This window comes from Brienomyrus brachyistius, chromosome 19 (assembly GCF_023856365.1).
Source record: "Brienomyrus brachyistius isolate T26 chromosome 19, BBRACH_0.4, whole genome shotgun sequence".
NCBI lineage: Eukaryota > Metazoa > Chordata > Actinopteri > Osteoglossiformes > Mormyridae > Brienomyrus > Brienomyrus brachyistius.
Window position 1 is genome coordinate 18,299,415 of NC_064551.1, and position 13,779 is coordinate 18,313,193.

General features: G+C 46.0%; 1 protein-coding gene across 2 annotated transcripts in view; it reads left to right on the forward strand.

The window, feature by feature from the left end:
- LOC125714343 (DNA (cytosine-5)-methyltransferase 3A-like) overlaps positions 1-13,779 on the forward strand; it is a 93,600-nt gene that overhangs the window by 2,618 nt on the left and 77,203 nt on the right. For both annotated transcript variants that reach the window (XM_048984862.1, XM_048984860.1), the window contains exon 2: positions 774-958. In XM_048984862.1, the coding sequence (XP_048840819.1) occupies positions 881-958 (78 nt within the window). In that variant the 5' untranslated portion in view covers positions 774-880. The remainder of the gene's footprint in view (positions 1-773; positions 959-13,779) is intronic.

Genomic DNA, 13,779 nt, shown 5'->3' on the forward strand with positions numbered 1-13,779 from the left:
GCTTTTATATTTCACTGGAGAACCCGGCCTTTATTACGTCCGGTCATCTGTTTTATTTCACCGGAGAACCCGGGGTTCATTATACCCTATGTGCTCTTTATGTTTCACTGGAGAACATGGGTTTTATTATAGCTTATGCCCTCTTATGTTTCACTGGAGAACCCAACCTTTATTTCGTCCTGCCCTCTTTTTTGTTTAACTGGAGAACCCGGCATTTATCATGTCCTGTCCTCTATTAGATTTCACGGGAGAACCCAGGGTTTATTACGTCCTGTCCTCTGTTATTTTTTACTGGAGAACCTGGGCTTTATTACGTCTTGTTCTCTGTTATATTTAACTGGAGATCCGGGGTTTATTCCGTTCTGTCCTCTGTTATGTTTCACTGGAGAACCTGGGTTTTATTATAGCCTATGCACCGTTATAATTCACTGGAGAACCTGGGCTTTCCCCTGTGGCTTAATACATTTAATCTTGTGCTGTCTGGCTAGCTGGTATCCGCCTTTTCTCCCTCTTACTGTATCCCGGTTATGAGAAGTCCTCATCACTTTCATATAGGGTGCTGTTAAACAAATGCCACTTGGATGCACCTTAATGAGACCAATTAGCCTTATCTGCCATCTTTATTCCTCATTGTACTTCAGCTTCAGGCAATGTTGCCTAAAATGAGAAACTTAAATGCATATATTTTACAACAGTGTGCCAAAAGGAACCTACCCCACTTTTCCGTCAACCCTGAGTCTCATCCTCCCCTTATTTCTTTTTGCTTTTTGCAGGGAAGAGGAAGAAGAGGAAGAAGAGGCGACAGTTTATTTTTAAGTTTTTTTTTCCTTTGAATTTTTCTTTCATTTCTTTTGCTTTTGAAATAGACACCATAATCTCAATGATGCCGTCCAGCGCCAGTGCTGCCGCTTTCAAGCCCGCGGACTTGGACTATCATGAGGCGGCAGCGAGTAAAATGGTAAGAGGACTATAACCAGGCAACCGGCAGGTGGGGTCCCTCAGGAGGGCACTGTGGGGGGCGTTTGAGCAGTTGTGGGGGAGGACAGCTCATAGCAGAGACACCCAGAGAGGTTCCCATAAATGGCCCTGTAGATTACATATATTCATTTTCAGTGTGTGTGTGTGTGTGTGTGTGTGTGTGTGTGTGTGTGTGTGTGTGTGTGTGTGTGGGGGGGGGGGGGTCATAGCCTTGCTCCTGGGCCCAAACAGAAATTTGGCTATTCTGTCAAGCATGGAATTCGAACCTGTGACCTTCTGATCACAGACTTAACCTACACACCATGCCCCAAAATATAATGTTCACTGTTCACTGTAAGAGATCATTTAAAATTATGTATTTACTTCAAGAAGAACTGTCTGGTAAGATGGTATAATGTCATTTTTCATGTCACTTTTTATAATTGTTGGCAGTTATTTGCTTAAGAGTATTAGGAAGGCAAATATTTGATCTGGTTTTTGGCTTGGTCATTACAGTAGTGAGTATTAAAGTCTGTGTGAAGTTTAGGTTTTACTCTGGTTTTTAGTTTCAACATTGTCTTCCTCAATAAACACAGTGACTAGATCTGTAAATAGTTCATTTGTTAATTAGTAAATCAGTGAGTGTCAACTTAGTGACTCCGAAACCAGCTCTGACAGGTTTTGTGAAATTTTGTGCAAAATGTAACCCCTGGGATTTAGGTATTTTATCTGTCACAGAATTATGACTTCATGGGGAGAGATGGTTGTTTGGCCTTGTTGTTGGCTGATGCCCAAGTGGGTGTCTCACTTCCGTACGGATCTGGCGCTTCAGAGTCTCTGTATTTACTAGTATGATGGTTTTCAAGAAGGATGGGAGGTTCTGTAACATGTCCTCTGCCAAATTGCCTTTCTGCTGTCTGTCGGTCTCCTGGTTCTGTGTCGTCTGCTCTGCTACAGCATCTGTTTCGGCTGTCTGTTGGTCTCCCGGTTCTGTGACGTTCGCTCTGCTAAATCGTCTGTTCCGGCTGTCTGTCGGTCTCCCGGTTCTGTGACGTCCGCTCTGCTACAGCATCTGTTTCGGCTGTCTGTCGGTCTCCTGGTTCTGTGACGTCTGCTCTGCTAAATCGTCTGTTTCGGCTGTCTGTTGGTCTCCCGGTTCTGTGACGTCTGCTCTGCTACAGCATCTGTTCCGGCTGTCTGACGGTCTCCTGGTTCTGTGACGTCCGCTCTGCTACAGCATCTGTTTCGGCTGTCTGTCGGTCTCCTGGTTCTGTATCGTCTGCTCTGCTAAATCGTCTGTTTCGGCTGTCTGTCGGTCTCCCGGTTCTGTGACGTCCGCTCAGCTACAGCATCTGTTTCGGCTGTCTGACGGTCTCCTGGTTCTGTGACGTCCGCTCTGCTACAGCATCTGTTTCGGCTGTCTGTCGGTCTCCTGGTTCTGTGACGTCCGCTCAGCTACATCGTCTGTTTCGGCTGTCTGTCGGTCTCCTGGTTCTGTGACGTCCGCTCAGCTACATCGTCTGTTTCGGCTGTCTGACGGTCTCCTGGTTCTGTGTCGTCTGCTCTGCTAAATCGTCTGTTTCGGCTGTCTGTTGGTCTCCCGGTTCTGTGACGTCCGCTCTGCTACAGCATCTGTTTTGGTTGTCTGTCAGTCTCCCGATTCTCTGACGTCCGCTCTGCTGCAGCATGTTTTGGCTGTGTGTGGGTTTCACTATTCTGTGACGTCAGTTTGGGTAAAGCGTCTGTTTCGGCTGCCTGTTGGTCTCCTGGTTCGGTGACGTCTGCTCTGCTAAAGCATCTGTTTCGGTTGTCTGTCGCTCTCACGGGACTGATGCAGTTGGGACTATGGTGCCACGAAACTTGACAGGATGATTGTGTGAAATACCCATTTAATAACTATTGCAGACGTCGGAGATCAGCCTGGCATGAATGAAATTGTTACCTTTCAGGACCGAGGTTAAATTTACCTGTCCCCGTGGTAATTTTCTCTTTTTGCCAGGAAGACTCGCAGATGAGGAGAACAGATGGAGGCTGTCCTTAGCTCTTTACATTTACCTCCTCTGAGTACTTTGCTGGTTCTGTTTACAGGACCTGCTGTCATCGGCTTTCATGTGGCGACAGCAAAGAGAGCCGAGCAGAAGACTGACACAGAGAATAACCATAGTAACGAGGCAAAAAGAAAATGATAAATCGCATTAACAAATCTGTTAGTGAAACAAGATTATATGATCACCTTGAAATGGTACCGCAGTAATACAGGGTAATGCTTTGACTTTGTATTCTTTATTTGCTCTGTCCACTTCTAGTTCAGAATAATATATCAAAAGATTAATTTGTTTTCTTAACCATTTTTCATTCATTATCCCTGATTCCTTAATTATATTTCATGACAGGGAATTTAAAAGCTGTTTACCTCTGGGCACTGAGTAGTCGTGTGCTGTTTTCCCTGGCGTTGGTTCACGTGCACAGATCCACGTACTGCTGGGGAGAAACAAACCTGTTTGATGGGTTACTGGATTTCTGTGAAAACGGATTCGAAATATTCACTGAAATCATGGAAATGGTTTCTAAGACTTAAAATATTTAAAAACCGCAATTTTGTTTGCTGGGCTGATGCTGGTGCAGTGCTGTCAAATTTAAAACCCCCTCGCATTGATTCGTTAAGCCAACGGCGGACTCGTCATAAAGAGCTTGTGTTCGTCTTTGATGCACCTCAGCGTGCTGCTTTGGGAAACTGAGCCTGGTTACCGTGAATGTGAGAGCCACGTTTTGTGTTATATTTATGTATGGGACGCTTTTTCGGCGGGCGACGTGCATATATTTTTTTTAAACTAGGGTCAGGCAGTTCCTGTGGGAATCGGTGGTTAAGGGCCCAACAGTGAAGTCACTCTGCTGGCCGCAGGATTTCCACCGGTGACCTTCTGATCACTGGCCGTGTCCTAACCTGCTGAGACACACCAGCCGCACAATGCGTGGTGTCTGTGGTGTCGCTGGCCTGAAAGCAGCAGTCTGACCCTCGGTAGGGCGCCGCCTGCTTCCATCTCAGCTGTTACGGGAGCAGTGTAGCGTTCTCCTACTTCCTGACGCTGATATCTCCGTGATGCTCGTGTGGTCGCCCAGATGAAGCTGTCTGTCGTTTGTCCCCTGAGACTGTCTTCCACATCGAAGTGGAGTTGTCAATGACAAGAGAGTCCCGCTTCTCTAATGCCAGTTTGTCGTTTAATTTCACCCCGTAATTTCACCTTCCGTGTGCTGAGCCTGTGATACGGCTGCCAGGCCAGTGCTCATCATACCGTTCCAGCGCTCGCTTTACGCCGTTGCTCTGTCTAACGTTCCTGGCTTGTTGTTAATTAAGAAACGACAACAAACAAAAATGTAGAAAGTCTGCCAGTCTGTTTACGCGTTGCTCACGTTTGGATTCGGTAAGGAGGCTGCGCCGGAGGCGATGCCGCTGCCTTTGCACTTGTCAGATGACAAAAAAAGTCTGTCGTCGCTCCGGGTTTTGGCATCGCCGATAGTGGAAGGGCTCTCTAAGCTCTCTGAACTCTTTCCAGCTTTGCTACTCCATTGTGTTCCCCCAGACGTCAGTCTCAGGTGCTGAAAAGCACTTTTGGCTGCACAGGAGTCGTGTTGGGCCAGTTTTCACATACCCGTCCACTTTGTGTGTGGTTACGGGGCACCTGAACCAGTAGGGCGTGCCCTTAACCGAAATGTTTTGGGCTTTAAAGATTAAATGTTGAATGACAGAGTTAATCTGCCTTCAGGACACCAAATTGTGCCATGCCACCCTTTTCTCCCACAATGCATCAGGGTGTCCCTTTCATGTTCATGTTCATGTTCAAGTTCTTGAAGTGCAGCATAAAGTAACCATTTTACCTACCGTAATGCTGATTAAGTAAATATGCTGAAAGCCCAATGTATCTGTGTGATTCTGATCTGTAATCACAAGATTTGGAAATGACTATAGCCCAAGTTGAAAATTTAGTAAAGACAGAGTGAAATTTGCTGCAGCTCTCACTTCGCATCATCTTCCATCACAGAAGAGAAATACTCTCTTGCGTATCACTGAGGTTGATCCGCGCTGGCAGTGACGGTGATCATATTTAACAGAGTATTTTTTGGATGAGTGCTTATCCAGGCAGACTAGCAGAGATGTTCCATGTCTGAGGCAGAACACAGGCAGGACGGCTCACCAGTGCATCTTCTGACTGCTCATCTGGTGAAAACTTGTGAAGTGGGGAGGGGAGATCCTGAATGGGAACCCTGGATGGAAGGTCAGTCCACGAGGGACACAAACTCATCAGAGATGTGCAGGGTGGCATGAGGAGATGTGATACCCATGTAACACATTACATGTTGCCATCATCACCAGTTCGACCTGAAATACAGAAAGCGAACACAAACTCAGCAGTAGGGACGGACTCAAACTGGCACAACTGGAGGTGTAGTAGAGTTGATGATTATTTTACTAGAATTAAGAATTTATGTTGTATATTAATGATACACTCAGCTTAAGTGTATGATCAACATAACATATAACACAAACACTGAACATAAACCTTAGCTGTTTGTCTTTGATACTAATTACATTGATGCATTTCACTTCTCAAAAGCAGTACATTAATTAGACATTATTGTTTACTGTCCCACCTTAACGCCGCACTGTAAGACATGGAGTATGTCGGTTTGTGGTGTGCGGAAGGCGGCAGTCTGTGTTACGATGTATTGATTTTGATGATGGATGCTTGTTCCTGGTGAGCATTGAGGCAACATCTACAGTTCTGCTCCTTTAAATCAGGTTTTATTCGGTTTATTTTCCATCATGGAAAGAGTGGGCGTCTACTGCAGTGCCAGAATTCTGGCTCATAGGACAGGCAGTATGATCACTGCATTCGTACAGTGAGAACCGGTTTTGTAAAAGGGAAGGTGAAGAATCTGGTTATCAAATGCTCGTGTGCTAAGAAGAGACCTTCTTTGTGCCTATTCTGCATTCAATTTAGTTGGTTACCCCTCAAGCTCCTTCCTCTAATTTAGAAACATCTCATTGTTTACACATGACCTTATTGCTTTGGTTTCTTGTACCTCTCGGACTCCTTTAGAAGTTTTAAATATGTTTTAGTGGAACAGTCCACTTCTTGTAAACATGGACAGAAAATGTCCAAGTCAGAGACAGGTAAGAAATGCATGCACTTTATATCTATAGCTCTGTTTATATGTATATCTGAATGTGAATGTTGCGCAGGTTTTTACATTTTTTTTTTGATGACGTCCTGACGATTCCTGCGTCAGGAAGCCGCCCCCTGAACAGCGTGATGTACCCAGGCTGTAATCTGATTTTGAGCTTCAGTCGACTCTAAGAAATGTCTGACGCTAGGAGGATGTCATGTTCTAGGGCCCCCGTGAACAGCGGTGGTACTGAATCCGTCAGGGGCCGCAGTGGGGCTGACTCTTGGGGCGGGGGGGGGGGGGGGGGGGGGGTGTCACTGATTAGATTGGAGACGGGCAGACAGGCTGAGAAATGTGTTCACAGCATCGCAGGCGCGCTCCCAGAAAGGTGTTTTGCTACGGTTTAAGATGGGTTGTAAATGAATCCTGGGCTGTGATTTGTGATGTGGGGAGAGGAGGAGTCGGAACCATCTATGTCATCCGGGAACTTCCTCTACCCCTGCCTCAGATCGTAGTCTCGTTGCTTGGCAACAGCAGTTGCCCGAAATAGCCGGCTGCCGACAGAAATAGAGCACACATATTGAACAACAAACTGTGTCTCCTGGCCCATTTTTAGGCTCCCCCCACTCTGGCTGCCTTTGTTCTACGCTGTCTGGGCAGATTGGTGTGAGTCAGACGAATGAGACGGTCCTTTTCTGAGTGCGGCGTGCGTGCAGATGCTGGCCGGACCCACAGCCTGTGATGGTTTTGGGATTCCCTGTGAGCTGAACCGCTTGGTTAATGTGTAACAGTCAATAAAAGCCGTTCAAGCCACATGCTCCGGAGCTTAGCAAACAGAGCGATGGCGCACACAGGTGCACTGCTCAGATGGGCCCATGTTTGCCATGGGGCTCATAAATCGGGCAGAGAGGGCAAATGCATGACGTGCATTTATTTAGTTTTATTATGACCCCTACTGGCAAGCGGTTGAAACTGAACACCTTTTTCAGATTCTCCTGGCGTGAGGTCACCACGTTCTTTTGGGTCAGCGCCGTTCTGTGGGAAATAAGGGACACTACGTCAGGGGTCCATGGTTAAGCCTGGCAATAACGTAGCACCTGATTGACCCTGCCGATAGCCCCCCTACCCCTGGGTCTCCAGCCAGTATGCGCTGTGACACGTGTCCTCAGGTTAAAAAGAATGTACCACTGCTAATGTCCTTAACCAGTGTACCCACAATTCCCTGCGGTGAGGCATGGTAGGCAATACACACACATAAAAACTCTGCTTGGGAAGAGTTGTGTCAAACCACCATAATCAGAAGATAATGAATTGTGGTACAGATTTTAATATTCAAGCTCGTAAACATGACTCATAGTAATACAGTGCCTTTAAACCCTGGTTAAAAGTTTTATCAGCAGTTTTATATCCCTGTTTGCATTTACGATGGTGCACTAATATACTAGCTAATACATCTATTTATTATTTGTACTATGACTGTGTACTGGATAACTGGTCGAAAGTTGGATGAGTAGTTATTTTGTTAAAATTTAAACATTAACTTGCCGTGTTAATCATCATATTTGTCAGCTGAAGGGAGACACTGGAGGGTTTGTAATATTAACGAGTAATCCGGCACATACACGACCTCGGAGTGATCAGAGATGTTGGGAATGACACTGTACTAAGTTTTTGAATGTATAAAAAACAGAATGGAAAAACAATAGATATTGACAGCAAAATTAAGACGTTATGAGTTGGTGTGAAGCTCCATGTTTTGGCTGAGGGCTTGTAGGGGTTTGTTCTTCCGTAGTATTGAAGATCCTTGTTAAGATCCTCATTCACTCACCACTTACCCATCTGATCACAATACAGGTTGCATTGCACCAACTGGCAGTTGGTCTGGTGTCACAGTTGCCTGCAGACTGCATCCCAGGATCTTTGAATAGTTGGCCATTGCCAGGGTCAACCAGTCACTGGAGCAGTTGGGGTTAAGGGCCTTACTTTAGGATCCAAAGTTAAAATCACTCTGCCGACCTTGGCATTTTAACCAGTGACCTTTCGATTATGGGCTCAGAGTCTTAACCTACACAGCCACATGCCAGTCCTACATTTTACATTTTAGGAGAGTAACCTGTAGAGTAACATATGTTCTGTGTAGTATACTATACTGCATTGCTCTATACCCATAACATGTAATGCCTGGCCAGTTCACTCTGCTCCATCCCTTTTGTGAAGATATCAGGGAGTATATGTGATGATAACTGTGAGTAAAACTTCAGATGGAAACTCCTTATGATCTCGGCTTTTTAAGGAAACCTTTTTCTTCCAATGAATGTCAAATCTGTCACTTATGGCATTACATCTACTAAAAATATCTGAAGTTGTTTAAAGTTGGGAGGTTGTGTTATGTTTGGAGATGTTCATATGCTCTGAATATTCCTCGTCAACAAATCATGCATTCCACCCATATCCACCCATTTTTTTGGAGACAGCTTACGATATGGAGGGGGGGGTGATAATTTGATAATTTTCTATGAAGACGTTCATTATTAAGGGTTTTTCCAAGTTGAGGGAGGATCTTCACCCCTTCTCTTGACTAGTGAGGCAGGTCTGCAAGGCTCAGTTTCTGTCTTGACCATGTGCTGAATGAAACCACTGTTGAAGTCTTGCTGAAATATCCCCTGCCCATACTAACTGGAAACCTTTCTGGTTTTCTGACATCCCCATGACGTTTGAGCGTTTAGATCCTTAGCGTCGTCTTTTGGGATGAGAGTACACAACGTGGACGTGACGACATCATTGTCGCCCAGCTAATCCTGCCCGTGAGTCAGACTTTACTTCTGTCCATCAAGGCGTCTTCCTTTTATCGGGCTGGAAGAGGTTTTATTTTCAGTGAATACAGCTGAAAAAAATCACTTAAATTCCTAGTTTTTTGATGCCCTTGGGACTCCAGGGGATGGTTTTACTGTAATAGGGCTCGGTACTATCCATACTGCTTAATGGCATCAAGCTTGCCTTGCTGAAGTTAACCTTGTAGAAGCTTTCTACAACAGGAGTAAATGCTGGCAGAGCATGATTAGAGTCTGCCGCAGCCACGATAGCATTGTCTGCTCCTTCCTGCTCCTTCCTGCTCAAGGTTACTCCCTGAATATTGGAATAGCACTATGGATATACAGTGGTTCTCTGGCTGGGGTGATAAAGGACGTCTCTGCCTTGTTCTCCGTGTCAAGCGCACGGTCCAGAAATGCGACCTCTCGTTCGTATAACTGTTTTTGGTGTGTTATACAGTAACTCAGCCCACTCTGTGTAACCTGAACATGCATACTGTAGAATCTATTCATAATCTCAAAAAACACACTCCCATCTATCAATATAAAAAGGCCCCACATTTTTTCCCTGGTCAAGGTGCTGCATTTTATTCCATAACCTCCTGGTTTTCGCATATGAATTCTGACTCTCAGTAAAGCCTGTTTGTTCATGGTCTGTGGGAATATCCTCTCTAAACTGGTTGCTAGTACTTCAGCTGGTGTTTTCATGTCAACTTTTAACCAGTCTTACAGTATAAGCTATAAAGCCCAGGGCTGCTTCCCTTTTTGTGAATTAAGTTCACGTATTTGGTTTCTTCTTCACATTGAAATATTCCTCAGGAAAGCCTGGCAGCCAGTGACTTTCCTGGCTGGAGATCGAGGAGATGTCTGCTTTTATTCCTGGTTTGGAGATGTAAGAATTCCCTTTGCAGTGTATCTATTTTAGGGATATCAGTGCTATCCAGGCAGACTCTTTCTTGTCCACTTTGGAGATATGAACATCTTGAAGATATATTTGTGTTTTTGTTATCTGTTGTTGGCTGACTGTTCTCATCTTCCTTTGAGGCTTTTATGTGGCTCTTGTTTGCTCGGTACTTTCTGACCAAACTGTGTTAGGAGAGTATTATGTATACTGTGGAGCTGGTGTCTTGCATACCGAATATCTCTTTGAGCATTTGTAGCCAAAAAACTGTCAAACTGTGACCTGGCTTCTTTTAGTTTTATTAATATGTCCTCCGATTTGCAAGAAGTTCAAATTTCTTTCCATTGTGTGTAAGAGTGTTTCAGGTCTCAGTTGTCTTTAAATCCATTCCTGTTTCTTTTTACTCGTGTAATAAATCATCACGTGTCTCATGAAAGCTTTGTAATTCTTTCATGTTTCTTCAGGTTCATGCTATTCTGTCATTGAATACTAAATTTAGCATTGTTTGTTTGGATAAGAATGAAAAAAGATAAACTTATCCTTTTAAGCCTCTGGATATTGGTATGTTTAGGAGAGACCATGTGTATTGTGATTAGATGGTAACTGGTCCAATATTAACCTCCTTAATCAAACGGATTATTGGGCAATACCAATGGATATAATCAGCGTCGGACGCTGTTTGCTGTGGGGCTGAATAAGAGTTAAAGTCTGTAGCTGCCGGCTTATGAGATCCCCATGTATCCAAAAGAACCGTCTCTGCACAGGAGTTAGCCATTGTGAAGCTTTGTTAACCCTGATGATTGCATTGTATGGGAAGGAATATCTGAGACCAGCCTCACGCGATGGGCGTCTCCTAACCTCCACCAAGAAATTCCGAATAGTTGTGACTCTCTTCTGTCAGCAAGAACAAGGTCATTTGTTTTGTCTGTGTTCCTTGTGTCACCTGGGTTGCAACCCTTGATACTCTCTCTCAGATCTTGTTGACAGCTCCTATTTTGCATGTTCTTTCGGTGAGTCGTAGCATGTGCTGGCCTGTCTGAGGTCCATTTAAGCTCTTCTCCAACTATGCCCACTATTCCCGAAAATCGTCTTTGCTTCCCATCATCGGTGTGTCCGTTCCGTTTGACTCCCGAGTCGCTGAGAGTTGGCAGTCACTTCAGGCGTGGTTCTCATCACACTCTTGATGGTGAGGTTAGTGTCCGTGGCATGGTTAGTCCTGATAATAAGTTTAACGTCACGGGTAAGCTTAGCATTGATGGCAAGGTTAATGCTGGCAGTTAGGTTAGTGCTGACAGCAAGATTATCATTGATGCCAAGTTATCATTGGATCCACTCTCGCGTTGGGATGTACCTCCATCATGTCTGCCGTCTCCTTCTTTTTTACCAGTTTATCTTGGCTTTTGGCAGAGAATGTGATTTTTGTCCCAGTGAGTGCTTCAGTAGTGTTTTATCACTTAAAAATTAGGCATGATAAGTAGAAGACTGATATTGATGAACTGTTGGGGGAGAAGCTTGTCGTCCTAATGGACAGCATCCTGGGTGCTTTACGTAAAGCCTGCTGGGGCCCCGTCGTCAGGGCTGCGCGGCTGGGGCCCCGTCGTCAGGGCTGCGCGGCTGGGGCCCCGTCGTCAGGGCTGCGCGGCTGGGGTCCCGTCGTCAGGGCTGTGGGGGAGGGGCTCAAACTCTGCACTCTGCTGTCTTCAAAATAAACATGAACGTGGAAGTAAAGAGCTGGTGCCGGTCAGCGCTCTGTGCTGTGAGTCTGCTGAGCCGGGGAACATTGGGGTGACATACAGTGTGTGTGTGTGTGTGTGTGTGTGTGTGGGGGGGTCATGTATATATTACATTGTGGAGACCAAATGTCTCCCAATATGCGATTAAAAAACTGTTATTTTGATGTCTTCAGAAAACTGAATTTTTACAAAAAAAAAGTCTGTGACTGCATTAAAAAATTAAAAATGCCAAAGGTCTTATATTTCATTTGGTTATTTATGGTTAAGGTTAAGGCTTAGGTGGTGGTTAAGGTTGTCACTGAGGATTTTGAAATGAGTGGACGGTTCCCACAAAGATTTGAATAAAAATTTGTGTGTGTGTGTGTGTGTGTGTGTGTGTGTGTGTGTGTGTGTGTGTGTGTGTGTGTGTGTGTGTGTGTGTGTGTGTATCTTTGAGGGAGAGAGGGAGAGAGAGAGCGATCTTTCTCTCCCAGCGGTATAATCAGGACTTTGACAAAGATGCTGTTGCCCTGAGGCGCAAAGATGAAAGTCACCCCAGGTCACAAATAATTGAATGATTTTGTTCATATCAGTACAGTTTAACTCCCACCCCCCCGCCCATCTGTTTTTGGGAGACCTGTGGCTCCCCCCACGACCTTACAGGCAGAAAGTGATCCTGTTGCCTGGTAACGAAAGCCGACATTTGCTGCGTAAAATGCACGCAGAGGGATGGTGCTCGTCTGAAACCTTCTCTCTTACAACAAACCCAAAAATAATATCCCCTGTATGTTCTGGCCTCCCTGCTCTTAGCAGATTAGCGGAAGGGAAAAAGGCTTTGAGTCATCAGCGAATTGCCTCGACGCGACACGTTCGCCGGGCACGCCAAAGGGTTAGTCAGCAGCCCCGCACCGCCAAGGACGGTTGCTAAGCAGTATTTTCACCTTAGCAACAAATCTCCTGCCTTAGTGACTTGCTTGTGGCCCTCATGGCAGCGAGTGCTGCAAACGCGAAAGGAAAACGGCAGGATGGCTGATATCGGAGGAGTCGTAGGGGTGGCAGAGGGCTGGGAAACGGCCGTGTGAGGATCTGTCTGTCTGTCCGGCAGGGTAGAAGGTGGGCAGACCTCCCTGCTCCTGCGTAGTTTATACTGTCGTCATGGTGCATGAGCCGATGTTTGCAGCATCACCTGGATCTCACTCGTACCTGGGGAACAGTACATAGAGAGTTTACAGCGTCCGTTCTTTCTCAGCTCTTTCCAGCAGACCTTCCAGGTGACTCTGTGTATCTGGTGATGGTCAGTTGTACGGGACGCATGCAAATGCACCAACTTCTTCCTTTGTCATTGTCACGATTTTCCCCCTGCAATCAATAACGTTCCACTACCAAGTCCCAGACCCAGGGGGATGACCAATCCAACCTTCGCACACACTCGGATCCCAACCCAGGATCGGCTGACTTTCCTGCAGCTTAGAGCGTCGCTCCGAACCCCGGATGAATCCGTCATCTTGTACCTTGTGCAGGTTGGGCCTCTTCCTGCTCCGAGGCGGGAAGAAAAAGGTTCTCGAGCTCCATTTAACAAGTGTGGCAACCTGCACCGGCGCCTTGCAGCTGGGTGCCTTACAGCTGGGCGCCAGGCGTAATGAGGTGGCTCTTGTCCTGCTCGGCGGCCGGCTCCCAGGCCAGCTGGAGGGGGCGGCTTTAACGAGGACGCTCGTTTGCGGTGCCGGACTCTCTTCATCATTTTCAGTGCCGGCGGCCCGCTTCACTCTGCCCTTATTGCTGCTATCTGGAACTTTTCCAGGTCTGGTTACCCACAGAGTCCCCTTTGTTGCATTTACACTAATAAGCCATTAAATAAAGGTAATTTACTGTATGCTTTTTACTCTGGAGAGAGGGAGTCTTTAAGGTAAGAGTCCCAATTAAAACCGCATCGCCATTCATCGCACATGCGATACGTGGAAAAAAGCAGGCAGCTTTAATTTAGCTCTCTGCAGGTCTGGCTGGCCGACCCACATGAGATGTCCTTCATCTGATGTTATTGTTTATGCCGCCAAATCCCACGAGACAGGCAGCCGAGCTGGCAGCCTTGCCTCAGCACTGCGCGTCCTTCCTAATGCTGCACTGCACACACACACGCGCACACATGGTTAATTTTCATTTTTTTTTTATAGTGGTTTGGCTGCTGCAGTTAGTCTGGCTCATGGACTAGGTCTAATTGCGCAGTTAGTCTGAC